At 39.2% G+C, this 27998-nt stretch overlaps 1 protein-coding gene across 14 annotated transcripts; it reads right to left on the reverse strand.

Moving 5' to 3' along the window:
• Window positions 1–379: 379 nt before the first annotated feature.
• tcf3a (transcription factor 3a) lies at window positions 380–27998 on the reverse strand. 14 transcript variants are annotated; one of them, XM_081597974.1, is made up of 22 exons: window positions 27301–27995; window positions 23307–23403; window positions 22860–22932; window positions 18570–18643; window positions 17491–17563; window positions 16833–16873; window positions 16111–16234; window positions 15697–15749; window positions 13632–13731; window positions 13156–13289; window positions 12907–13057; window positions 11630–11688; window positions 11404–11482; window positions 10111–10197; window positions 8748–8824; window positions 8477–8650; window positions 8254–8359; window positions 7987–8119; window positions 6951–7019; window positions 5283–5518; window positions 4803–4949; window positions 380–3753 (listed from the first exon to the last, which is right to left on the reverse strand). In XM_081597974.1, exons 2-21 carry the CDS (start codon window positions 23358–23360, stop codon window positions 4810–4812), a joined length of 2037 nt encoding a protein of 678 aa, XP_081454100.1. In that variant the 5' UTR covers window positions 23361–23403; window positions 27301–27995; the 3' UTR covers window positions 380–3753; window positions 4803–4809. The 14 variants fall into 14 exon arrangements, with proteins under 14 accessions (XP_081454100.1, XP_081454101.1, XP_081454099.1 ...); XM_081597975.1 differs by having other exon boundaries at window positions 6951–7022; window positions 8477–8647; window positions 8766–8824; window positions 27301–27993; XM_081597973.1 differs by having other exon boundaries at window positions 6951–7022; window positions 8477–8647; window positions 27301–27993.

Here is a 27998-nt window from a genome sequence, read left to right on the forward strand (position 1 = left end):
AGGAAAAATCACAGTAGATAGATTTTTCTTCCAGGTTGACCAGATTTATTTACTTACATTTCAAATGTGCAAATAAAAATCACTTTATAAGTGGGAAAAGTTTAAAAAAGACTTTGCATTCATAGTTATACTTTTTACATAACAAAAGTCTATGTGAAGGTTTTTGAGTGAGTGAAGGAATATGAATATGTAAATATAAAGGAGGATCTACACTTTCTACAGAATTCTATTCAGTTTAATTGTCAGGACTAAAAACAACCAAACTGAACAGTTTGAAGTGAGGTTTATGTAAATTGTAAAAAAAGATCCTGTTCCTTTGGGTAAAAATAAATTTCTTCTTAGAATTTAAAGGTCTTAATAACAACAGAGAGAACAGATGTTATTAAAAATGGCACATTTATTGCTACATCACTGTTATATACACAACAGTTCTCAATATCTACTTTATATATAAAAAATAGGAAACTGGAGGCACTTTGAGGACATAGCCTACGTAGATAATGTCCCCAAACATGAGAAGACAGAAATCTGTGGCAGGTCATTGTTCACTGAGGACAGACAGGGTCTGTTAACAAACATATCAATTGTACATTTTGAGACAAAGTTACTGCAGAAATATCCACTGACAAAAGAACATCTTTACAAGTGGTTTTCCAAATTATACAAAGTCTTTTTTTTTTCCTTGGGAAATGTTTGAGTAAATGAGGCTCGTCCGCAGGGCGGGATGAGTGACAATATGACAAATACTGTTCCCTATCAGTGTCGGCTTCCAGTGATAAAGTTGACATGGGTACGTCTTGCAGCTGTACATAAATATCAATGCACATGCCAGATCTAAGGCAAACATCTTAGCAACACGAGAACGTGAAAGAGGAGAGATTTCGATACAATTTTCAGTTTCAAAGTCGTAGATCAGGTAACATCTCATTACACGCCAAAGTCAGCGTCAAGTGTAATACAGTACCTCACATGACAGACGTTACTAAAGTATTCATTTTTATTGCAAGAAGATACAAGTTATAAAACCTTGAAAGTAACATCATCCACTGGGACGCAATGAGGCACTGGTGAGTAACCATTATCCAAGCTCCTGAAGTCAGGAAAATGGCTAAGGCTACCTTTTTTTAATTTTTAAAAAAATCTATTTTAGGATTTCTTATTATAATGAAACTGAATTTTGCTGCAGCCCCCCCCTACCACTGCATCACATTAATCAACAAGCTCATTGTAAAGCTGGATATTAGTGAAGAGGGAGGTGTGCAAAAGAAAGAAATCAGTCATTTCTTGTTCAAAAAAACAAAACAAAAACTTTTGCAAATTACACCTTGCCAACAAGGTTTGGTGATTTCAAACAAGTGTATACTTAAAAAACAAATGGACCAATATCACAACATGTGATGTCACAGCGGGATAATTTGTCTTCTCCAAGCACCTGGCAGCAAAAAAACAAAAAACTCACTTTGTTCGTGGAATCTAAACTTTAGTTGTCTTACATTAAAACAACGTAAACAAAAAGGAAAAAAAGCATTCCGGACAAAACAACTATATTACAACGTAAAAAATAAAATACAAAAACAAAGATATAGTATGAACTCTACAACAGGAAGATCCTTATAACAGGCCTCACAATTGTTCAATAAGGGGCCGGGAGGGGTTGTGTTGAGAACACCTGACGCTCAACACGAGCGCAACCAAAAACATGTCAGTCAACGGCAAAAGAGGAAATTGTCTTAAAGGCAGCAGTAACACTCATGATCCCTTTCAATACTTAGCAAATTGTCTACAAGCAAAATGTTATTAATCACAACACAAACTGCTCCGAGACTTAAAAGAGCTCACCGTGTCGTAACAGTGACCTCGTGTAGGTTATGATGCGTGCAGGATGATGCGGCTGGCTTTAACGTGGCGAAGGTCGCTTGGGTCCGACGTCTTAACCAAACCTACATTGACCTCCGTGTGTGTGTTTGCGTCTGTGGTGGGGGCCTCTCTCTGGCAGTCTTTCCATTCCACTTGCATGGCAGTGACCAACAGATGTACACGACTTAAAGAGATTAGAGACTCTGGGCTCCGCAGTTCTGGGCCAAGAAAACAAAAGTAACCCAAAGTCCGAGTGCGCAGTCAGCGACTCTGGCAACCTTCTCAGCCACTAAAATAAAGTTAAGAAAAAGAGCCTGAAACAGCAACAGGATAAAGAAGCCTTTTTTTTTTCTGACAGATCAGGCACAATGCCCCGGAAAAGTATTTAGTCCCCTTGAACTTGTTCCCCGTTTTGTCACTCAGCAATCACAAACATCAGGGTATTGTTCTTGTATTTTTATAGAATAGCAATGATAGTAGTGCAAATAGTTGATTTACAAAGGAAAACAGCAAAGCAGTCAGCCTCCACAGGTATGTCGGTATTGTCACTGGAAGTTACTATTCACTGGTCTAACATGTATAGAGTCATATTAATAAATTAGATAATGTGTTGCGATAAGGCTCATTTGTCAGATTATAAAAATTCATTAAGTCCACATTTCTGTGTTATTGCTTTTATTGCTCTCATGTAATATTCTGATCTAAAATGTCATGTTTTTATTAGATGTAAGTGGAAAATGACCATAATTAACATAAATAAAGGCTCGAACATATGAGTCTGTATCTATTGTGGGTTCCTGAATAACTTGGGGAAAAAAAGAAATCTAATAAATGTATTGAAAGGGTCCATACATTACCAGCTGTAACATATCATAAACTTTGTTCGTTTCAAAAGTGTAATGTTGTGGAAAACTGAGATTTGAAATACTGTATTTCTTTCTTTTGTTATTTTGTAGTAATATGATTGACTTTTCTTCCTTTTTTTACTTTATTATTCAAAACTGGCACATATTTTTATTTATTTTTCCTGTATGGTTATTAAATAATTTCACAACTTAAATCAGATTTAAAATTATTATTAAAGTACTCAGTACTTAAGTAGCCATTTTTTTATTTTTTTTTACCAAATTACCAAATTTGGTTGAGTACTTTTCACTTCAACTTAAATAAAAAAAATATTGAAGTCGTGCTTGAAAACAATTTTTGGCAACTCTACCCATCTCTGGATATTTCTTGCAAAAAAAATTCCAATTTCCTTTTGTCTCATGTAAAATCTTAACAAAATACAGGATCCAAAGTGACAAAATGTGAAGAAGTTCACAGGGTTTGAATGCTTCTGCAAGGCAGAGTTTCTTCATTTTTTCTGTAGTTCAGCCATCGTGACCAAACACTACACGAGGTGTGATAAAGGCCAGATTAAACAGACGTTTGTTCAATCGTCAGATGTATAAATCACCCCTCTCAACTTGTGAAGAATGTAAGACCTCTTTCCAATAACTACTCAACAAGAAAAAGCTCAACTTCACTCAGAGCGATTGATCCAAAAGTGTTTTTTGATCCAAACAGGTTTTGCTCCCAATGTGTAAAGCAATTTTTGACAACGTCCTGAAAAAAAAAAAGCCCAAACATTATCATAAGAGCATTTCTTTTTTATCCATTATCCACTGTCTCCGAAAGCAGTGTGTTCAGTTCCAAGTACTGTCACGTAAAAGTCTATAAAGTTGTATTCTTTTACTGTATCCCGTGTGCTTCTTGTAATTGTTCTCATCGTCAGGAATGTGGCCACCTATTATTTTGTCAGTAATGAGGTGTTTGCATGATTATCACACACTGAGATGGACGACAATGATCGATAAGGCCACGTGTTCGTTCGTAGGGCTGGACAATCAACAGGAACTGGAAGAGAAAGGAGGGAAGACTGTTAACATTCAAGAGAAAAACAGCAATAAGTAGGGATAATAATTCTCTCAAATAACCACAAATCCCACTGCAAGGAGGCTTAGATCAATTTTAAGTTTTAAAATTTTACCCAATCATTGCGACGTATTTAATGGACCAGTTAGTGCAATATTTGGAGAATCTGAGAGAATCTGGGAGGAAAGACCAGACTTTGCTATTTGTTTTTGAGCGGATTTGCACAGGGAGGCAATGGCCAGGCTAACAGAGCAGTAATTAAGCCAAAACTTTACAAAAAATTTAAACATTTTCCATTTAAGATCAAAACATCTTTGTCTTTAAATATGTTCAATCCATAACTCCAAAAGCGGAATAGTTTTGGCTTCACCTAATTCACTAGAGGAATTTTTGTTAATGTTTATTTTTTTTATTTAAAAATTTAATTGAATTGTTCATTTACAATTCTTAATATATTTCCGATATTGTATAAAAGAGGCTTAATTGGACAATTTGGAGGATGTGCCAGTTTTGTTTACACTAGTTATCAAGTAATCGTCAGAATAATCGATAGACTAACTGATTACAAAAAAAGTTGTTTGCTGCAGCTCTACGGCGGTGTTGAGAAACCGCATGCAGGTGATACTGAAGGTTTTAAAGCACAGATGTTCTTCCTCACACTTTATGTTTAACTGATAGAGTTCAATACCAGTTTAAGGTGTAGATGTACCAAAGTACTGGGGAGGTAAAATGAAAATGCGAGCCAAAAAAGACCCACACGCCTCTATCATATCTCAGAAAACAATCCCCTTTTCATTTTGAACGTAAACTCTCCTCTGGCTGAAGCTCAGATTAACTTTAAAACCCATATTGTAAGGGTGGCAGAGGCCAAAAGAAGCTGTGAAATGGTCCCAGTTTTTATTTCTGAATGAATGGAGCTCAGATTCGATAAAAAATGCAAACTCAAGTGTTTTTCTACAGTCTCTCTCTCTCTCTCTTTTTTTTTTGTTTTCAGACTTTGAAAGACAGTAGTGAAGCTTCAGCAGACGTACCTGAGTATCACATATGGCTCACGGGGTTATGTCCGTCCCCTCCCAGAGCAGGGTGACCCCCGCCCAGCTGCAGCTGGTGCTCCAGCCCTGAAACTTTCTCCTCCTCTCGCCTCTTGAGGCAGGCAGCTTTTGGGTTTAAATTACGCTCTAAAAAGATAAGCAGAAAACAAACGTCAAACAAATATTCATCTCCAGGTTACAGAAACGGCAAAGTAAGCTTTTAAACACTTTGCGAGAGGGCGAGCAAGACAAAGGGATGGACAGCGAGGCGAGCTGTGCAAGCATTTGGCAGAAAGCAGAGATTTACTTCCTTAAACGTTCTTCCTGTTCTCCCATCTTCGTGTGCTGCCAGAGAGCCGCAGACAAGAGCCAAGTGAACACCAAGCGGTCAGCGGAGACAAAGTCGTACGAGTCCGGCTTTAGCGAGAGAAATCCAGCTGTCTAAAGTGGATCGCACCTGCTTGCACTCGGCTGACCTACCTCGCACCTGCTTCTCCAGGCTCAGGATGACCTGGACAGCCTGCTGCAGGATGATGAGCTTGGTCTGGGCCTTGTCGCTCTGCAGGTGGACCTGACACATCCTGCCCAGTTCTCTGAAGGCTTCATTTATGTCGCGAACTCGCACTCTCTCCCTGGCATTGTTAGCTAGGCGGCGATCGCGCTCCCTCTGCTCCTTCTCCTCCGCAGTCAGGTTCTCGTCGGTCAAAGAGACGAGGCTGCAGCCGGGAGGAGAAGTAAAGGGTGGGAGAGGGAGGGGTGGAGTGATTTTCATCTAGCAGTTCTTGGCTATTTACACAACAACTGGTGAACAATCCAAAATCACAACCCCACTGAAATCTGCTTGAACTATCTAAATTTGCAACTTTAACAAAGAGTTTTCACCCTGCTTCAGTAATTGTTTTTTTGTACTTGGAAGTGAATTAATCTGTGCAGGTCAAAATGCTTCAAAGCTCTTGAAACTGTTAAACTGTTAAAGAAGACCTGAGTAGAGACGCCCCACAGGTCCACTGAAACATTTATGAACCTCTACTTTCTTTTTGGGAGAATTTTTGAGCAGTTTGAGAGCTCAAAAATCAAGACGAAGTGATACCAAAACACAAGTCCTGAGCGTTAAGTTTGGTCATTAGGGTCCAGAATGGAAGCTGGGGGTCGGAGGGAAGATACGGACACCGAATTATGAGAAAGGAAGGAAGCAACACCATCTGCCAAATGCAATACACAGAAAGAGCTAAAGCAGGTTAACTGTGTTAAACACATCAGCAGGCGACGTATTCATTTTTCTCAAAGCGAGAAAGACGTCGGTCTTTGTTGCCGTCTGCAAACGGAAAATGAGAGGAGGTAAAGCAAAAAACAAAAAGGGTTAGAAAAAAAGGAGGTTTAGCTTTCAAAAGGCTAAAGCGTGCAGAACAAAGAGTCCAAACATGAAGGAATGTTAATTCACAGCACACAGCTCGGCTTTGAGGCAACTAAGTCTAATTTGGTAAAAGGTTATATATAAAAAAAAAAAGACACTAAATTAAAATCACTGTTATTCAAGTCAAGCATAACGAGCAATTGTGAAAGAAATGACTAGGGAAAGCATAAAAAGTGATTACTAAATCAAAAAAAAAAAAAGAAAAAAAGTGAAGCAGACAGACAACCAAGCTGTGAGCGAGACAGCGGAGTGAATTAAAAGCAACGACAGACCAGTTATGAGAAAATGGAAACCTTCAGGGTGAACAGGAGAATGGCCACGTCCTAAAACTGGGACACAGCTTTATTTCTTTCTAATCCCCTTTTCTTGCTTTTAGAACATTTTAGACTCCAGAACTATCCAAATTAAACACCTCAGATAAGCAGATTTAAATATAAGAATTAGCTCCGATTCTTTTGCAAACCAAGGTGAATCAACGTAGGAGAAGTTCAAGCTGTGTGCGAGTTTTAATCTGGAAAGAGGCCCCTCCCCCTCCGCTTCCTTTCTCTCTGGACACCCACTGACCTCGAACTTGCTGCTCCAGGTTGAGTATAACTGTAACGGCCTGCTGCAGAATGATCAATTTGGTTTGGGGTTTCTCAGGGCTGAGGTGGAGCTGACACATGCGACCCAGCTCTTTAAAACCCTCATTGATGTCCCGCACGCGCAGCCGCTCGCGGGTGTTGTTCGCCAACCTCCGTGCTTTCTCCCGCTCGGCCTTTATCTCCACCGGCAGGTCTTCGTCGTCATCCTCATCATCCAGACTACTGATGAGTCGGTGGCAGATAAGGAGGGAAGGAGACAATAATATGGATATAGCTCATTTGGGCAAGGATCCCACATACAGTTGTCAGGTGTTTATATCCACTTATCACAGGGACGACTGTCATCATTTTTGGGCTTTTATTGGTTTATTTGAACTGGTTTTTTTTTTTTCTTTTAATCAGGTTCTAATGATTGTACAATGTACATTTGCCAAAATCCATGCAAAGAGGCTAAAACACACACCCTGACTGATAGTTTCACTTTTGGTCTTCAGTAAGCTGCAGAGAAACCACACACTTTTTGTAGTCATCAGTCCTTGCGTATTACTGGTTGGAAATTTGACCACTCTTTCTGGCAAAATTCATTCAAATTGGTTTTCTCCCTGGAACGGATCTCGCTTTTAATTGCAGTTTATCATTTTTCGGTAGGGCTGAAGTCAGGACCATAAGCTCAGTGTTAGCCTGTGTTTGTACCGCATGTGTTTCACATCACTGTCTTGTTCAACTTGCTTGTGAGCTGAAGTGAAGCGGAAGAATTTGGAGATTCTGCAATAAACTCAACCTTGTGAAGCCAATTCCAGTCTTTAAAAATCACTAGTTATTTTCTTACTTGAAAAAAAAAATGGTTAAAATATTATTAAAGGCCCAAAATGTTTATGACATTCATGCCTCTAAAAAGTGCATGCAAACGTATGACCAGAGCTGTACCTTGCCAAGTAATTTTTCTAATATGTGCTTCACGTTTAAGGGATTATCACAATAAAAAGCAGCTCTAAACAATGGCTTGTTTTTAATCACAGAACAGAAACTGAATTAGCTGGTAAAACTCTCTAATTGCTGTTATATTATCAACATTATGCCCGAAGAGTTGTCTAGCATATAATTATTTTTCCAATTCTGCTGCTACAAATATTCTACTTCTTTATAAATTAAAATAAACATTATGATGCAGTTATGATTTGGACACCTTGTTCGAAGACGAGCCTTCAGATCTTTTCTGTCGTCCTCTGACTTGTCTGTAATTGAGCAATTCTCATCGTCCTCTTTCTCTTCCCGCTTGATAGCTGTGCCGCAGGAACGATTCCCGCTTCCAGGCAGGCCTGCGCGCGTACACACACACACACACACACACACACGCACACACATGCACACACACAATAAACAAGGTGCTAAGCAACACTTTTACTTATTTATGACCAAAAATAAAGATTGCAATGAGAGCAGAAAAACCCACCTGTAAATCCATCAGGCTGAGAGCCTGAATGAACAGACGCAGGGCCGTGATACAAAACTCCTCCACTAGATGGCAGACCAACTGAATCCTCAAGGTGGCTGGAAACCTGTAAAGCAGTTGTTTCTGTTAGTGCTGGCTTCAAAGCAGAAAAACAAATAATATGGGCAGCACGACCCCCTCGGTGACCCGTGTATAGCATTTTAACTCTCTTCCTGAATCTCACCAGTCCTTGCAGACGACTGGCCAATCCGAGAGCTGCACTGTTGAAGCCCGGTGCGATCCCTAAGCCAGCCGACAACAGACTGTGCATTTCTGCAAGCCCCGGCCCTCCCTGTCCGCTGGCGTGACGCTGAAGGACATTGATGGCTTCGTCCAGACGGTCCTCCAGTTTACTCTGCTGGGGAGCAGGGAGAAGAATAACACACGTAAGATTAAGCGTCTTTTATTGTAATTGCGCCCAGTTTTTATGTTAAACGTCACACTAAGTGACTCACCATGGATTGAATTCCTCCCTCAAAGTTAGGTGACGGGGTGGCCTGGCCTGAGGACCGAGTCCACTGTGATGCAGAACCTTGAAAAAGAAAAACAAAAAACGGTAAGAAGGTTCATTTCTATAGATCAGACAAGTATCTACAAGACAGGGAGGAGATTTATTAATGGAATGATTTGCTGTTAAAGTTCAGAAGCAAAGCAGGCAATTTTATATTTACAAGACATTTTTCAGCAACAATGTAATTCACAGTGTTTCATATGATTAGAAGGAAAATGAAACAACAAACAAGCAGGAAGCATTACACTGCAGAGGCAAAGTAAGGGAAAACAATGACAGGTTAAAAACAGAACATTTTAAGACGTCCCAATTGTTATTAATCAATGTGGCTCTAAACAAATTCATCTTTAGCTCTGAGGACTCGTGCAATGATCGGGATTTTTAGACTTGAAGTACATGATGAAAATAAATGAAGCAATCTGATGAAGATGATGTTGAGAGCCACAAATTTCCAGAGCTCTCAGTCAATTTATCTAATTTTGTGCAAATGCAAAAAGGCTATGATGAATCTTTGACAGATATTTATATAGTGATCAGATTTTAAATATGGAACATGAAAAAAAAAAAACAGGGAGCGGAAGAAAAACGGCAATAAATGAAGGAAGACAGGAAAGAAAATAATGATAAAGGAAGAAAGGAGCTAAAGGAAAAAAGAAAAAGTAAGGACAGAAGGAGGAAAACAATGGATAAAGCAGTGACAAAAAAAGTAAGAAAAAACAGAAACTAAGACAGAACAAAGAAGAAAATAGTGGAATGAACCAAGAATAAAATTAAAGGGGTTAAAAGCAGACAAATGGATGAATGGAGACAACTTTTAAACAGGAGGTATGGGAATAAAGTCTTGAAACACAGATCTTCCCATACTCTACTTTTTCCATCTTTACCCAGTATAAGAAAAAAAAGCATGAGTCATGTTCCACGTTTTTCCACACTGTGTAAAAACCCTGAAATGTGCTCATGCACACAATAAGCAGAAGCTTTGTACTCAATCAGACTAAGGAGAGCCGGCTGGTTTTACATTTTACAGTCTGCGACTTTTATCTAAAACATCACACAAAGAGCGAGGGTAGAAATCAGGACTATGTCAGTCAACCTGAAGAAACGGGCAGAAGCGTCGTGACAGATGTTTGCAGATGTGCTGCGTGAGCTCTTGTTCAGAGGCAGAAAGAAACAGACGAAGTTCGGGCCAGCAGTAATGAAAACTGAAGAAAGCAAAAGCGCGTAATCGGCCCTCAGACGTCCCAGATTGTGGCAGGTAGCCATCGGCTCAGAACGTCCAGACACCGCCAGGACCCTGGTACACCCACCTACAGTCTGGAGACGTCTGGTCGAACAAGCCAGAAAACATTCTTCTGACGTGGAAACAAAGCCAAGCTGACAGTGGGTGCTTTGGTCTAGCAAGTCAAAAAAAAAAAAAAAAAAAAAACTGAAACGCTCGCCTTGAACAGAAGGCCGTTTTGATTGACTACTGTCTGAAACAACAATGCAGCACTGAGGACTGCATTGGCAAAGGCAGATTCGGTGAAGCCGTTTCCAAATTTGTCAACGTGCAGATTGAAAACGATCCAAACGGGGATTACAAACTGTGATTTCAGCCACAAGAAGAACGAAAGGTCGAGCTACAGATGGTATGAAAAGCATAAAGCTCTTATTACGGGATTACACGCGGAAACTGTCAAAATCTACGGACGAACTGCGGCAAACTCCCCCAAGATGCCAAAAAAATAAATAAATAAATAAACTGCTTCCCAACACGTTCGGAAAACTGAGCAAGGAAAACAACTATTTCAGAGAAGTTCTCACTTATTGCTGTTATTGTTACCAAGTGATTCGATTTTGCAGTATGCCTCTTTTTGTTATTAAAAAAATTAATAAAAATGAAATTCAACACATTAATTTCCAGAAGTTACCCCAACACTTAATGGTTATTTTTGTAAATCCAAAACACATTTGTAAATACGACTTTGTGTTTTTCTTAATAAACTTTTGCGTCGTTTCACTACTTTGTTACCCCTCCAGTCTTGTGACAGTACTTTATACACACAGGGTGTCATGAGTTAATGCTTGGATTGATTGAAGAGAAAAAAAGGGAAGTGACCCCACCTTGTTTTTATTTTTACCGTATTTTCCCTTCCTCTCTCGTAAGCTATATCAGGCTGGTGAGCATACATGAAAGTTACGCTGTGGGTGGAGTAGCTTTAAATAAACATGAAATCAAGAGAAATGCCGCTTTTCTGCTGTAAAAGTTGTTTCTTTTATTTTTTAGAATAATTTAGAATCATAGCGTGAATTTCTGATATTTCCAAAAAAAAAAGAAAAAAGATTTTACTACTTTGCTATTTTCATCTGATTTATTCACATTAAATAAATCTCCAATATCTGATAAGATGATTTGTTTCAGTAGTACGTTTTGTTGCACAGTTGCTAAGTTCAGACTTTACTTATAAGCTTCTAAACCTTGCACATGGTTGATGTATTAGATACATTTGGAACAGCGTTTTACTGTCGCACAAACTTAAAACTTCAACTTGACATGTTTTCAGTCCGTTTTACACCCAACCTGTGGAGCTTCTTCTTCAGATTGTACGTTTTCCACTCACCTGACACAGCCTGTGGTGAACCGGAGGGAGTAGACGGCGATGGAGGGAAAGCGTTACTGTTGGGGTCTGAAGGATAAATCTGAACAAAGAAGTTCTGATTTTCACTCAAAATAAAAATGTTTATTACTTCCGTTTATATTGCCTCAGAAAACAACACATGATCTGTTGAGTCCTGTGTCATTAACAGTGTTATTTCATCATAAATATGTACTCTACAGCTACTTACTGATGCCAGGGCTTTTCCAATCTCGTCACCCGAACTTCCAGGTACAGCACCCCGATTTGCTTCATAAATAAAAGCAGAAGATTTTTATTGGTTCCGGTGTAGAGCGTCTTGCAAAAGTATTCATACCTGTTGAACTTTTTCCACATTTTGTCATATTCTAACCACAGACTTTCATGTATTTTGTGGGAATTTTAGGTTGTAGTGGTGTGAAAATACGGCACAACTGTGAAGCAGTTGGGGAAAAAAAGAACATGTGATTTGCTTTTGTTGTCTTTGTGGTTTAGCAAATAAAACCATATAAAAGTGTGGCATGCAAATGTATTTAAATGCTTTAGAAAATGTTTCAATCACTTTTTTTCTACATGTAGATGCTGACATTTTCCCCTATCCTTCTTTGCATAATAGAACACGGTCAATTAGAATGGATGGAGAGCTCAAGTGGACTTAGGTCTGGATTTTGACTAGGCCACTCTAACGCTTGAACATGTTTCAATTTAAACCGTTTTCATCACAGCTCAGACATTTTATTCAGTCATTATCCTGCTGAAGGAGCCTCAAGTCTTTTTCAACCTCTAATCCCCGTTAAAGAAAAAAACAAAACAAAAAACATCTCCCTCTGCGGCCAGATTTTGTAGAGGAGCTGGATTAATCAGACTACTTGTGCTTTTTTTTGTATGTGTATCCTGTTTTGATTTGTCTTTCTGTCCCCCTGCGTCCTAAATAACATACATGTACGTATTATACTACTGTGCACAAGTGATTTTTGGGTTTTTTTCTTCTTGTTCTCCCATACTGTCTTTAGTTGGTATATACTTTATTTTTATAAATAAGAAAAAAAAAATGACGGCATATGATCAGGGTACATTTCTGCTCTTTGGGTTGCAGACTGAAAAAAAATGAAAGAAAAGCATCTCTGCAGCATGATTCCACCACCACAGTGTGATGTGAAAGGAGCTTAAAAAACTTGAGACTGGAGATTGGGATGTGAAGTAAAACACTACTGTAACCTCCCCCACTTGTTGCTGTAAATTGCAAGACAAGTTTTTAAAAGAAATTGTAATGAAAGGTGGTCCATTCAAATTACACTTCAAAGTTATGCATTATTTTGTGTTGGTCAATCAGAAAATCCAAATAAATTACTTCAAATCTTCCAGTCATAATGTTATACAATGTAAAAAGAATCAAGGGTTCTGACACTTAATTCGGTACCTATATAAATATATTAAAAACAAAATTACTCTGACATTTGAAGCAGAAACGGCACACAAATGATTTACCCATAATCGTTTCAGTGCCAGCGATGGGGGGTGTGTGGCTGGGGACTCCAAAGCTGCTGGAGCCTGCGTGGAAGCTGGTGGGATGAGCTCCGTTCACTTCACTGCCATGCAGGGGGTAGTTCTGGGGTGAGAGGGGAAGGGGATGCCGCTTCTTAAAAGAGAACATCACATACAGCGTTAAGGACGCAGAAACTTTAGTGGAAAAAAAATGTAACAAAAATTAAGGGAGGGGGGGGGAACTGAACACACCATTCTGTCCTGAGGGTTTATGGCAGTGAACGGGCCATGCTGGCCCAGATGGGGGGAGTTCCCCAACACGGCAGAGTATCCAGGCTGAATCATCGACCCGGCAGAGCCCCAAGGATCAGAGGGTGGGTGGGCATCTGTCAGGGGGAATCCAGCAGAGAAACATGGAAAATAAGGCAGAGCCACAACCAGACGCAGGAGAGAAGACAATGAAGGCCACATATGAGCTGTGTCACATCAGCGTGACGACTTTATTCAACCGTGATTCACTGTTTGACCCGCGTGGTAGCCTGTCGGTAGCCTACAACCACAGCACCTATGGCTCATCTGGACAATAACACAGTAAAGGAACCGACTCTCCCAGCTGCGCTGGCTTCAAAGGAAAATTCCAGGAAATTGCCGTCTTTGCCAGACTAAACTTTTCATCTAAACACAAAGAACTAGGAGAGACTCCAGAGGAAAATATTGTTTCAACTGACCTTGCATGTAGTACGCTGGTTGGTAGACATTTCCTGCTTTGGAGGCTGGGAAGCAAGTGGTGTCCCGATTAAAATCCTCTCCTGTGGCTGTGGGGTAAACCTACAAATAGAAAAGTGAAATGATGACCAAGTCTGACACAGTGAGCTTGAACCACATGTTTACATACGCTGTGCAAAAAGACAAATTACCCCAAATTATCAGACTAATGTTTCTCTCTTTTAGATTGCCCAAATAATTTATATCTGCTGAATGCCAGAGTAATGAGAGAATTTTTGTTGATTTCTGCGAATCCAACAGCTTTCTTACATTTTTTCCTAATATGTGCTGGAATTTCCTTTGAGTTGTTTGACTTGGTTCAAACTGTTTTGGTTTCCTTTCACAAGCTCATATCAACGACTTGCTGAAATTTTGTCCCATTCCTCCTGACAGAACCGGCGTCACTCTGTAAAGGAGCCTTTCTCTGCTATTATTTTCTTTCCTCATGATGCCATCTATTTTATGAAGTTCACCAGTTATTCCTGTTGCAGGCCACCCTACAGCATGACGCTGCCACCACCATACTTCACAGTTGGGATGGTGTTCCCAGGCTTATCGCCCTTTTCCTCCAAATGTAACGATGGTCATGATGGTCAAACGGCTCCACTTTAGCTTCATCAGACAGCAGAACTTGAAAAAAATGAATGTTTTTGTCCTTTAGTGCAATTTTAAACCGTAATCTTGCTGTTTGTGTTGCTTTTGGAGCAATGGCTTTTTTTCTCTCTGAAACAGTGTCACAGAATGTGACCATCTTCAGCCAATGTTTTCATAAGGTCATCCCCTTTGTTCTAAGGACGATTCACAGATTTCAGACCAAAACTCATTCTCTTCTGGGACGCAGCCGTCTCCTTCGTGATCATTGAGATGACTGTTCATTCAAAAGGCATTTAGACTCATTTGTGATTGTTTGAATAGACTGCACTTTCATATACTTGGGAATTGTAGCTAAATCTTCCTAAAGCTTTTACTACAACACGCTTAGCTCCGTGTATTATCAAAATCTATTTCCTTTTGAAGCTAAATTGCTACTCAGGCTAACATGGATTTTATTATCTGATTTGAAAATAAAGATGAGAGAGTATGAAATGCACAGAGCCAGACTCCTTTTCGAGCCAATAAACATATTTCAACGTGTTACGCTGTTAAAAACAGGCATGGAGTTCAATCTCCTTAACAAACAAAATTTCGACCAATCAAATGCAATCTTCATATTGAGGTGGGAATAAAGAAGCCACTGTTCTGTACCACCTCCGTCCAAAATGAGACTCGTTGTCAAACCAAGAAACCAAGTATGTCTGTAAAACTCTGATCAGAGTAGGACTGAAGTTTTCTTCTGTAATTTGATTAAACAGAGAAAAAAAAGGAAGAGGAAAAGAGAATGAAGAGAAGAGGGAACAGGGAGATGCACTCCTAATTACTGAACCATCTGCCGAATCCTGGACAGCAGCCAACTCTGCTGGCAGCTGGGATGGAAGGGTGGGGGAAGGAGCGGGAGAAGGGAGGGAGGGCTGTTGTTTATGGTTGTAGAAGAGGAGAGAGAGCGAGGCTGTGTGAGATGGGGCGGCGAGCGAGAAAAAAAAAAGAGGAAACAGGGTGTCCATAGAGGGAAACATGGAGGGAGGGAAAGAAAGAGAGGGAGTAAAAACCATCAACCCCCTCCAGCACGAAATCTCCTCCGCGATTTGATGAGTACACTTGGCAGAGAGGAAGAAGTGTGGCCACAAAGCCAAGGGCCCACAAGTACAACATACTATAAATATATGCTGCAAATAAGGGACTGGGTAAATAAGTGGCTTGACCCCACTGTTGCCTTTTGACTTTGCCGCTGAAGAAGCACAGATGTTCGACCTAAAAGGCCCGCGCCGCTCCTATTATACCGCCCGAGAGCCAGAGGAAGGGCTCCAGATGCAAAACTAAACGGGAACATTTTCGTTCAGCTTAAAAACTGACCATTTTGGGATGCTTGAAATCAACGTTACAGACCGAGGTGTAGCACAGGGGGAAGGTTTTCTGGAGGTGTCTACTTACTGAGGAGGGCAGGCCAGGAGGAACCTTCCGAATCTTTTTTGGCTGCGGATTTGCTGGGAAAAAGACAGAAAGGAAACTTCATAAAAATGAAAAGATTGATATCTAAAGACAAAGCCACTACACAATATGTAATAAAGGTTTTCCTTTTAGACCTATCAGCCTTTGTGCAGCCTCATAATTCCTGCACAATCAGAAAAAAGTTGTGTAATTCTGTGCACTGAGAAGTAATGCTGCTTTCTCCACCTAATAAGAAGTAAGAACTCGAAACCGCGTTTTAACACTTACAAGAGAAGTGGTGGAACCCACAGATGTAAATATAGATCAGGATGGAGACATCATTTGTAAAACAAAAACCAGCGGAGACAAACGTATGTCTGATGACAAGACAAAAAATGCACATGCCTCCATTCTTACCAGTGAGGTCCTGTGCGGGTCTCTTCCTCTCATAGGATGAATAAAACTGGGAATTGGACTTGGCAGAAGGCGGAGAGAGGCTATCAGGACTGGCCAGGGGTATCTCACTTGGCATAAAACCAGGCTACACACGGTTTAAAGAGAAGAGAGGCAAAATCTCGTTGAAACAGCAGTATGAACATGTCCATGTAGAGAAAATTAAGGTTACCATTGATATGAATCTTTCTTAAAAAATAACCTGTTTGTTGTTATAAACTGAGAGCTCTGTTGATTTCTGGAGTTTGACATAAAGAACAGCTCTAATTGTTAGGGTAGATTAGTGTGATAAAATCAAGACCATACCACAGCAAATTAGGCAAGAAAGGTGAGGAAGTTCTGAGTCTGGTCCAAATTATCTTTTTTTTAATCACAGATGCAAAATGTATATATTTATTTTTAACATCTTTGGCTTAATTACTGCACTGACTATGTTGTTTTGCAGCAAACTGTTTTTTTTTAGCCTTTGTATTCCAGTTAACAATTAATCAGTTACTAAATTCTTTGACAATTATTTCAATAATCGTTGAATCACGACTAATCCGATTAATAATTACAGCCCAATTTGTATCCACAAATAAATTGCAACAGCGGTATGCTTGCATTAATTTATTTTTGTGTTAATCTGCAGGTTTCCCTTTGTCACGTTGTTGCTTGTACGACTTTATTTTCTTTGAAAGACTCACCTGCATCCCAAATGATGAGTATGACCCTCGTTCAGCTTTCCCTGTTAAAATAAAGACAAAGATTTGAGGATTGTTAAAAGGCAAATGTTATGTATGTAATCACACTGCCCTGTCTTTCATCGCATTTGCAAGGTGAATGTATATGCTGCAGTGTTTAAATGAACCACATAGGCTCATTACAAATGCTCCAGGGGCAATTGTATCCAAACTCTGCCCCCTCCGCTGACAGTTAAACAGAGAAGAGCTATAGTCCACTGTTATCCCCAGGGAGAGCCCTGTTTGTGCATGGGTGCCTTTTACACCCCACACCCCTCCCATAGCGAACACACACAAACAAACCCCTCCTCCACATCCTCCCCGTTTGCCCTACTCCCCCTCATCCTGAAACATGCGCTGCCCTAAACTGCCACATGAGTGCCGGACTTGTGAATGGCTGCTCTGAAAAACAAACTGCTTGTTGTTCTGTTCAGTCACACTGTCCATTGATGTACGAGTCTGAGTGCCAGTTAACACATTCCTCCATCACTTAGTCCGACACTGACAAATTTTTTTTTTACCAATTTGCAAAAACGAAAAAAAATAAATGAAATAGAAGGGATGGTTTGAAAGTGGTGATGTCTGTGCTTCGAGAGCTCCGATTGAATTAAAATCTTCTTACCAGCAATGCCTGGTCCAAATACCGGCTTAGAGGCCAGACTTTCTCTCTCACTGTAAAGACCCTCTTCGAAAACCTGAGAGAAAGAGACGGAATAACACTTCATTCGTACTCGCATCAAAAATAACCAGATGGCATCCTTTGATTTTCAGTTCATCTGCATCAAAATGCAACAACATGATATATTAATTATAAGACTAATTGAATGAATTGGATTCATCGTGATTGATTATTGAAAAAATCGTCAACTGGAGTATACAGACTCAATGAAAGGACATTTGCAGAACATGAAGTCAAATATATATAAACATATTCATTTGCATTCAAGATTTATTTTTTAATTCTTTGTAAATTTGCTCCGCCTAGAACTCCTCATGTGGCATAGTTTTAGTTTGACAATTTTCAAATTCTGTAAAACAAACAACAACAAAAATCTCCTCTTAAGCACTTTTGATATTTTACAATTCTGAATAGGTGAATAAAAAAATTAATAAATGAATCTGCAAATGATCAAGCATACACTAAAAGAAGGCTGTGTTATTGCACTGTTGGCAGTAAAATGTTTATTTTATTTTAAAAAAATGCATTGAATTATTTGTTCATTTGCATATTTTAATGTTATTTATAATATTGTGTAAAAATAAAAAGAGCTTAAGTGGTTAAATGAAACATCTACAGAATGTGATAATCGTTTTATGCAATTAATTATCCAAATAATTGATTAATAGAATAATCGTTAGTTGCGGTCCCAAATTTAACAATTTAATTTTAAGCACGAATGTAATATTGCTGCATACTTTCAAAGTCACCTGCTAGTATTCTAATAAGTTATTTTTTTAATGTTTTCAATCAACATGTAATTGGAAAATAACAAATTACACTCTTGTTTAAGCCCAGGAAGGCAGGTCACAACCCAGAATTAATCATCGGCAGCACTGGTAATGCATAAGTGGTCAAATCTAGAGCACTTCATAATGTTGCAGTCTGTGTGTAAAAGAGGTATAAAGCAATAAATCACGCAACACGTGAAGAATAACACAACATCTGCTGCATTCTACGGCCGAGGCTAAAATAAATCATACCCTTCCCTGGTTGAAAGATGGACTAGTCTGCTCCCCTGGTCCCCACGGACCGGACCCTCTCCTCTCATCTACACCTGTTGGGACAAACAAAAAAAAAAAAAAAAACTCTTTGTCAGCCAAAAAGGTAATAGCATTGTGATCACAGATTTATGACCCCGTCTTACAACAAATGTGTCACTTGAGAAAGTGACGACTTGCTTTGATACAGGTTTTTCAGGCTCTTTAATGCAACCTACATTGAGGAACTTCAAAGCTCACAGAGCGAGACAGCACTGTGACGGCGCTGTCACATAGTCTGGATTTGAGCTGTAGGAAGTTTGAATAATTAACACCCAGTACGAGGCTTCCAGAATCATCCTCGACATTCCTCGGTCTCCCACACTCCACTCCTTTACGCTTTCCATGGCAACACTCATTCATAGCCCATTTGTTCTCACACGCTTAGGCCCACAACTTCACCTTAGCACGAGGCTCACCGTCTCAAACTCACACGGCTGGCATGTGCCATCGCTGGTCGGAGCAGCTTTAAGGAAGGGATGTTAAAGATTTGTGGAGCAGAAATCTCTGCCCATCCCCTCGCTCTCAATCTCTTCTCGTACTGCAACACAGCATCTCTTGGGGAAATCTGAAGTTTAATTGCACTCGTATTTGCATAATTGTGCATATTAATGAGGCTGAGCCCTATGAATATTCATATTTTTGTTTTGTTGTCTAATTAAAAAGCTAAGGGGGAAGGGGGGGTGCGAGAATCCTGACAGGATCAGCAGTAGAACAGAATAATGGCTCCATAGTGCCAAAAGCAGCTAGATTGCAGTGACAAGTGTGAGCTACACGACACCAGCGGAATAAGAGATGAAGGAGGCAATTTCCCGTCCCCTCTCTATGTCTGACTGCCGCTCTGCCTGTCAATCAAAGCAAAACTTACACGTTAGACATTTTAGCGTGTTGTCATCCGCAAGCACCTTCAATCAAAAAAAAAAAAAAAAAGCACCAACAACTTCGGATATGTTTTAGATTTGAAACTTTCTCTGCTTCAGTTAAACACCCCTGTTATCACAAACACATAAACAGCAACCAGATGGATTTAAATATTGTCCTACTCATCGGTATCAGCCGATGTTGATGCCGATACTTCATGCTTTCCTAACAACCCAAGAAGATGCATCAACAGCAAGCAACAGTTAGATACAATTCAATTCATTCGCCAACCAAGATTTACTCTAATCCTAGTTTTTGATTCAATAAAATACAATCTGACGCAATTTATTATAATACATCAAGGCGAACCAAGTGAATAGTGCTTTTTGAGTGTTTGAGAGCAACGTTTATTGAAAAAAATAAAAAAAATTCTTTAGCAAGTAGACTTGTGTCATAATTCCACAATAACCCTAATTTCAGTATGAAAATTTTAACAACTCAGCATTAGACGGGCTAGATTGACAACAAAAACACTTGTTAATCTCGTAAAGAAGTGTGTTTACATCCGCTCATACTTGTGAATGGTTTCACTCAGAGACATTCAAAGGAGGGTGTAAGTGTGAAATAACAATTAAGATAGTAAAATTACTTAACACTACAGTGACAATTTGAAAAAAAAGAGACTAAAATAATTCAAAAATAATGGCAGAACATTTTCCTGCCAATAAGGGTAGTGGACATTAAAAACTTCTTAGTAGCGTGTTTAATTCAAATGACAGACAATAAGACATTTCGTCGGGAACATGTTTATCCACATTATCACGATGAGCCACTGGACTCATTACAAAACCCTAGAGTCAGTCACAGATACAATTTTTATTTGAACAAATCAGATTATAGTGCTGGTCCAAGGTTTCGTCCAAAAACTGCAGCTACTCTTGGCTTCTTTGCGGTTACACTTGTGCTGTACATACTGCTGAATGAATGTCAGCTGCCTAGAAACAGGTTCCTACACTTTTCACCAACTCACAAGAGAGGCAAACGTTGTGTTTGGAAATGTTTCCAGACAAGAAAGGCATGTGCAACTACAGTGCGGGAAATAATGGGATGCAATCATCTTCATTCAAGTGAAGCGCTTTAAAAAACAACCAAGAAGTATATTTGTTAAGCAGTGTTGACTTTAGACAGGCCAACCAATTAGTCAATTATTATCATCTCATAATAACTGGTCGACTCTAGTAAGGATAGAAAAATGTAAAATAGATAATAATCTGCACCTAAAAACTGCGTCTAATTTTGGTGTTCATTATTTTTTTTTAAGTTGTGTATGAAAATCTAATATACAAAAATAACCCAACAGAAAATACATACAGATGCCATTATAACTATAACAGTGCAAAATTACAAGTTACTTTTGCAGTAGTGGAAATGAATGTTGCTTTTCTGACTTAGTGTAAAACAATTACGCTGTATTTTAGGTTCTTGTTTAAATTTGGTGTTAATATTGTTCCATTTATACTTATTTTAACTTAGGATACATTCATTTTCTCAAAAACATTTGACAATTGAATACGTGTTTCCACATCAAGATTTCTTAAAACGCTTCAATTAATTTAGTTTAATGAGTGAATATTAATTCCTACAGCAGCTACAGCAGACCGTACTGCTGATTGCTAGTGAAGCATGACACTAATATTGATTTCAAACACATTAAGTTTCATTAGACCTCCAGAACGCCATGCAAAAATCACAAGTATCAGCTCAGACAGGCTACAATATCTATAAGCAGAAAAAAAAATAAGAGGGTGAGTAACAGACAAATACTCCCGAGAACCCCAATGCACTTTTCCTCCCAGCATGCAACACCCCTTTAAGGTTGGCTGGTCTATAATTACACAGCACAGACAGAGCTATCGGAAACAGACAGACAGCCTGAGTCACCGGATTCGTGAGCGAAACGCAGGCAGATATATTGACCAAACATGCAGGCATGTCTTGGTTTTTACTGGAATGCTGCCCCAGGCCAACTACAACCGAGCGCTCCGTTTGTCTGCGCGACTTCTTCCTTCCCCTGGAAAAGTGAGTCACGCAGACACAAAGCGTGATGTCAGATACGATCTCAAGAGAGAAAAGACTGTTAATGAAATACTGAACAATGTACAATGACACAGGGCTGACTTTTTAAACCTGTTAGTCACAGGAGACTTCCTAAGTGCAAGACAATGTGACACACTATCCTTTAAACGCACGCAGCTTACATTCGACTGTTCTCCAGCGATAGTTTGGATAATTTTTTGTTTTTCTTTTTTACAATTTTTACAATAATAAGCAGCGGATCGTCAGACTTTACACAACAGACCTTCATGTAACTTTCCCACCTGAGTTTTTCAAATTCAGTTTCACATCTGCTTGAAATAAGGAACCTTTTCATGCAAATTTATATCACAAGCCCGTCAGAATTTCTACCCATACCCTCCTAAAAATACACGTTAGAAGTCTCGGTTTCTTGTGAACTAAAAAATGAAAGCACACGCAAAAAAAAAAAAAAATAAATGAAAAAGAAAAACAGTGGACTGGATTGAGCAAATATGATAATCACTGACAGCTCAGAACAAGAGCACAAAAACACATGGTAAAGTTTCACATTTAAACCATATGACCTCAGGGGGGAAACATTACAATGTAAATGACTCTACTTTAGATCCATATGGAAACTTTTAAACCCATCAGGTGTCTCTCATGGTGCCATGTGGGCAGGTATGAGACTAATGAGGAATGATGACAACCTCTAGTAAAAATAGGACAGTTAGGAAGTGGCTTTCTTGTGAGTAGATGAAACAGAGCCCCGATAACCCCACCCAGCAACCTTTGATCTTCCCCTTGAATATCGCGTTGCTCTCTGATGCTTGTTGAAAGACTTAATGCACCTCCAAAAAACACAATGGTAGCAGAGAACTTTGTTTTTGTCTGCGACTATTGGGTCTGGTAGAGCAGGGAAACGGCGCCTGGGGTCGGCATATAACACTCCAGCAGACATACAAAAGCGCCACCATCCGATTTCTGGGGCGTCCTGGTTATTATTTGACAACATTGAGTTGCATGCATGCTTTAAAAACTAATATGAGGGTTGGATTTGTGCATCTGATGATGAATTCTCAATTTATGAAAACTAAAACAAGGAAACGGGAACAATGTATTATTCTATTACAACTGGAAAGAAAGCAAGAGAGTAAAAATGAGGTAGTGAGACTGGAGATGGGCTCTAATAGATTTATTTTTAGAAAGTCACAGAAGCATTACCAAACAATACGGCCACTGACTACAGGTGAAGGAAAGGCAAACAGACCGTCTCTTTTGTGTATTATCTCTTACCGGGACCTCCAAACTGGCTGCTGGCGAGAGTAGTCGGCCCATTCTTTCCATTCGAAACTGGAGGTTCAAACATCTGAAAGGAGAGCAATAAATCTGTAAAAACCACGGCAAGGCAATAAAACATTTGAATGTTCCCTCGACGTTTATGCAAACGTTGATCAGACCGTAATCCAAACTGTCCTACGTGCTTTTGCGAACAACTGCAATAAACACAGGGCAACCCGAGCCTTTCAGCTATGATTTGTGACAAAACAATAAAATAAATAAGTTGAGCCAAGACAAACAGAGCTTTATAAAAAAAAAAGCATGGCTGCTTCAACATATTACTTCCTCATTGAGAATGAATCTCATTCATTCCCATTTCGAGGTACTCGTCACCAGGTTTGGTGCTTATTGTTAAAATGAAATGGATTACGAAGGTAACGTTGAGGCTTAGCAGGGCCTTACCGCACTAAAATCCAGCAAGTCGCTCAGCTCCTTGTCGTTTTCCACTGTAGCCATTCTCTGATGCTGTTCACTGGGCCTTTACAGTCTCAGCAACAGACTACAAGGACAAGCACAAACAACACGACGTCATTTTGCTACAGTAACTCCATACTGATTACATTAAATGCATTGATTAAGATTACCGTTTTCTGCACTGTGTATTTTAATGTAGAGAGCTGTGTTAACGCTGCATTCCAGCTTCAAAACATCAGCCATGCTGATAACAGCAAATGTTGTTTAATCTTCAAATGGAATATTAAAATCGAGCTTTGTTAGAAGAAAGATGAACAACGTCCGATTATTTGCAATCACTAATTCCCAAAGAGGATCGAACTCTCCCTGTGCTGCGCAGCTGGAAATGGATGGTGGATTGGAAAAAAAATAAATAAATCATTGAGTTCATTTGAAGCAACTGGTTTCAAACTCGGCTAAAAACAAACTTGTGAGGCCAGCCCCAAACAACTATAATGTCAGTAAAGACCGATTAATCGTTGCCATGTCTCTGCTCAGAAAATAAGAACTGACGCACAAGCAATTCCATTTATACAGCTATTTCCATATGTGAGTTGGTTTGCTATGCTAACTGACTTTTACACAAATACATTAAGGAAGAAAAAAAAGCACAACTACTTAATGAATGAGGAAGCTTTTAATTGTGGTTAAAAAAAAGATACAAAAAATAAGTTCTCACCTCTGAAGATGATTAATAAATGAGTGGATAAAGTTCGTATTGCTTCACATGGCCTTTCGTCCGACAGAATAATTTATGTATGTTAATAAGATTTGGCTTTTTTTAGTCACTAAATTTATAAATCTTTGATCTGCACAAAGGAAACCCACACAGTAATTTTGTGGCAGAAAACATCTGAATTTATTTGCTTGAATGATCTTAGCTTTATGCCTATTTAATTAAAGAAAAAAAAAACATTCATTTGAAACGTACAAAAGGACTCTGTGAGTTGTTTATTTAAGGGCGTTTTGTTTTCGTAAGAAATCATAAATATCTTATCTGATTATTTCAGGCCTAAAACAATCAAATGCCGGATTAGTCAACTAAAAAATATCTGCAACCCCTCTTTAAACTGAACTATCTTTATACCCTCACATCCGACAATTTAGTCAGAGTTCTGATCAAGTAGTGAGAAAAGTAAAACCAGTTCTAAAAGTAGCCCACATCAAACCATGGTTCAGCCACAGGCCACACTGCATTTGGGTTTTAGTCAGCCCCTGGACTTGGGTGCTTACTCCACATCAAAACCCAACTGTGTTTTTAGCATCTCTCTGCACTGAAATCTACAGAGTGATAACACAGCATGCTGGATTCCTAAAGTGGCAATTTATGGCCAGCTAACATCAACACAAATGTTCCATGAGACAAAAAAAAAACGACTTTTAAAAATACAATTATGGATTTGGTTTGAAAAAAAAGAGGGTTTTGATGTTCTCTTTGGTCATAACCAATTATTAAATATGAACCTAATTGTTTTAACTAATGAAGAGTTTTGAATTTATTGTTGCATTGGAGCTTTGGACCATTTGAGAAACATGTTCGCTGTGGTTCAGTGGCTTTACAAAATGTTTACATTTTTTTGGATTAAGAATATTGAAATATTGAAATATTAACTACTTTTTCAATTACGATATGTAAAAAAATAAATTCAATAATGTAAAGAAGTGTCCTAGTTAAATGATCTTTTAGATTGTTAGGCGCTACTCTTTCATTGTAAGCTGTCTAGCTAAAAGAGTGGAAGAGAAAAAGCAGAATGCTACAACAATCATCGCATTATGGTTAGAGATTTGTGACCTATTAAACTTCCTGTGTTTTCCAGACGTAACTGATGTGACTCCAAGAATACCACCTGAATAACTCGTTTATTTTTATGGCCTCGCCGACGAGCTGAGTTTTAAAATAAAATAATCACAAGGGAACAGCAAATATAGGCTTCCTACAAACCTCCATTCTGTCCCCAAATGATTTTATTATTATTATTACTATTTTTCAATCAGTTTTGTTTAACAATATCCTGGACAATTGTGAACAAATAACAGAATATTTAACTAGTGAGGTTTATAGTGAGCTGCATGCTCCAGAAATCATGAAATGACAATGCAGAAATTTGCCTCCTATTTTATTGCGTTTTGGCTTTTCCAAAAATTTGTACAAAATCAAGACTTTTAAAATCTGAACAGATTTATCCCACACCGAATGGAGATTCTTTAAATTAGGAGGAGGTCAGTATTTAGTTATGACCTCCTCCCCCCCCCCCAAAAAAAAAAAGATATCAGAGTTCAAGGCTTTGCTTGAGTGGCATCTAAATCAGGCTCAGTGTGACAACCACTGGTCAAGATATATATATATATATATATATATATATATATATATATATATATATATATATATATATATATATAAAACTATTTTGCCACTATTGATTCGATGAGCTCTTCAATATTATCAATATGATTTAATTCAGTAATTGTCTAATGGGTAGCAGAATGGTTTCGGTGCCAAATATAACTATTGTAATGAAGTGGCCTATCTGATATCGAACGACTTTTTCTGGCCATTTGCAGTGATACATTTACGGCCAACGAGAAAAAAACAAAACAAAATATCTGTATTTCTCGCTCTTATTATATATGTAAATACTTGCGTCTCTTGGCACTGTCATTGGGGTTGCAAACCAATTTATGCTGCAAATTACAGAGAGGGATTTGGGAGGAGATAAACAAGAAGTGATGTGATGAATATTAATAAGTTGTGGAGAAAGGGTGAGATTTTAGGCACTCGCCCTTTTTTCTACTTAACGTCATCATTATATAGTAACTGCTTTGCTTTCTCTGCATTAGCATGTCTAAAATGAATAAACAGCGGTGTAACGACCAAGAGGCTGTAAATAGGGGTGCATGCGCGGAATGCGACCAAAGAACAATACGCTGACAGCACATAATCTAGCAATTTCTGTCTCTCAGCAAGCCGAGGTCAAAATGGGGGATAAGTGCTTAGCCCCTCCTAACAAATGGAAGTTGCATTACGCTTGTCTTGAGCACCCCCACCTTTTGGCCAGCGACGTTTGGGGGAAAGTTGCATGGCAGAAATAGCTGCAGAAAACAAGAGCTCCTGGCTGGCGTCAGAAAACACGGATCCAGGCTGTTCAGTGTTCATCGGGGTTTAAATGTCTTCACCTACGGGGTTGGAAATGCTGCGGGACGTTTAAAAGGATCGGAGAGGGGAAAAACAACAACAACAACAAAAAAACCTGTTGCCTGTCCTCTCACATCGAGATGAGCACAAAGACTGAATCCACAAAAAGTTTAATGAATATTAATCAATTGTAATAAACCATTTCGCTTTTTATTATTAAGATTATATTTGACTGTAGCTAATTTACAAGTGTGTGGGAATTATAAAGTACTACATCGAAAGCTATAAGCGACGGTTATAACGGTAGAAGGCTGGGTGGAAGAGAGGGGGAAAATAACCCAAGTTATTTTCTGCTGTTATTTTTGTACTATGCGCTTATTTAACAGCGATTTGGGGCACCATTGAATAATAAACGTAACTGAACGTAAAACAGGCTCGCGTTAGTCGTAAACGCAACACGAGTGATATAAAAAGTCAACGGCTTGCGTTCAAACGCAAAACCCACATATAAGTGCCGAGACCCCAGGGGAGCCAACTCACTCCGGTAATATGCTAATAACGTTATAGCTCACAGAAGTGAACAAAGAAGTGTTTTCCATCACACCCAGGTCCTGCTATATGCTGTGTAATCACACAGTGGACCTCGGTGAGACCGAAAGAAGGGAGGAAAATCCAACACCCCGCTTTTCTTTTCCCCGGCTGTACAACTTAATCGCTGCGCTTAAAACTTAGTTATTACCCAGAAATCAACGTAACAATACAACTTCAGCTTCGCATAAATGAGCTTTGTTTGAGTACGTTCACGTTTACCTGGAGTCAGCAGTGTAGCATCCAGCAGCGAGTAGTGGCAAGACAATATATAAGAGAAGAAAAACAAAGTTAGGGATAGAATCCTTCTCCTCTGTGGTCCCGGTCTGTGGGCTTGATGAAGCGCAGGAAAGACGATATAAAACGCTCCTCTGTTGTCTCGCCTTGTTGTTTGTCTTCGTTACGAAGCCGACCTCGCGTCTTTAACGCGGACCATAACTCTTGCGGTACTCTGTTTCCTTTCACTTGGAGAAACTGCAATCATTTCTTTTCCCAAGTAGACATTTTCACAGCCTCCACATTGTCGGTTCCAATGGAATATCACTCCGCAGCGCACAACCAACGGGAGGACATGGGCGCTGAAACATCAGCGGTGTCAGGTTTCAAATAAGGAGAAGAATCCAAATCAGGCAGCTTTTGACAGTTTGCGTTTATGCGCAGCGTTTAACAGACGCGCCGTAAAATGTCAAGGCTCTAAAATCGTGAGCGAGACACAAAATGGCCCAGCCACAAATTTAGGGGATCTACGTCAACTCGCGGATGAGGACAACAGAGTACACGACCGCAAGATGGAACGATAATATCGGGAGGAAGGACCAATAGGATGCCGCGAAATTTTGATTGACGTGCAGGACGTCCAAATATATTCCAGCGTCAGTCTCAAGTGCAGTGTCAATTTGCCAAAGGGTTTTGTAGCGTTC

The sequence above is a fragment of the Poecilia reticulata genome, chromosome 17, assembly GCF_904066995.2.
Source record: "Poecilia reticulata chromosome 17, P_reticulata-male-v2, whole genome shotgun sequence".
In the NCBI taxonomy this organism is placed as follows: domain Eukaryota; kingdom Metazoa; phylum Chordata; class Actinopteri; order Cyprinodontiformes; family Poeciliidae; genus Poecilia; species Poecilia reticulata.

What these genes read in the sequence shown, in the direction of transcription:
- tcf3a (XM_081597972.1), bottom strand. Translation starts at nt 23,360, where the DNA reads ATGGCTACAGTGGAAAACGACAAGGAGCTGAGCGACTTGCTGGATTTT. An exon ending in ACCCGCACAGGACCTCACTG is followed by an intron (nt 15,750 to 16,110) that starts GTAAGAATGGAG and finishes TCTTTTTCCCAG; the next exon opens with CAAATCCGCAGCCAAAAAAG. An exon ending in TAAACCCTCAGGACAGAATG is followed by an intron (nt 13,058 to 13,155) that starts GTGTGTTCAGTT and finishes TTCTCTTTTAAG; the next exon opens with AAGCGGCATCCCCTTCCCCT.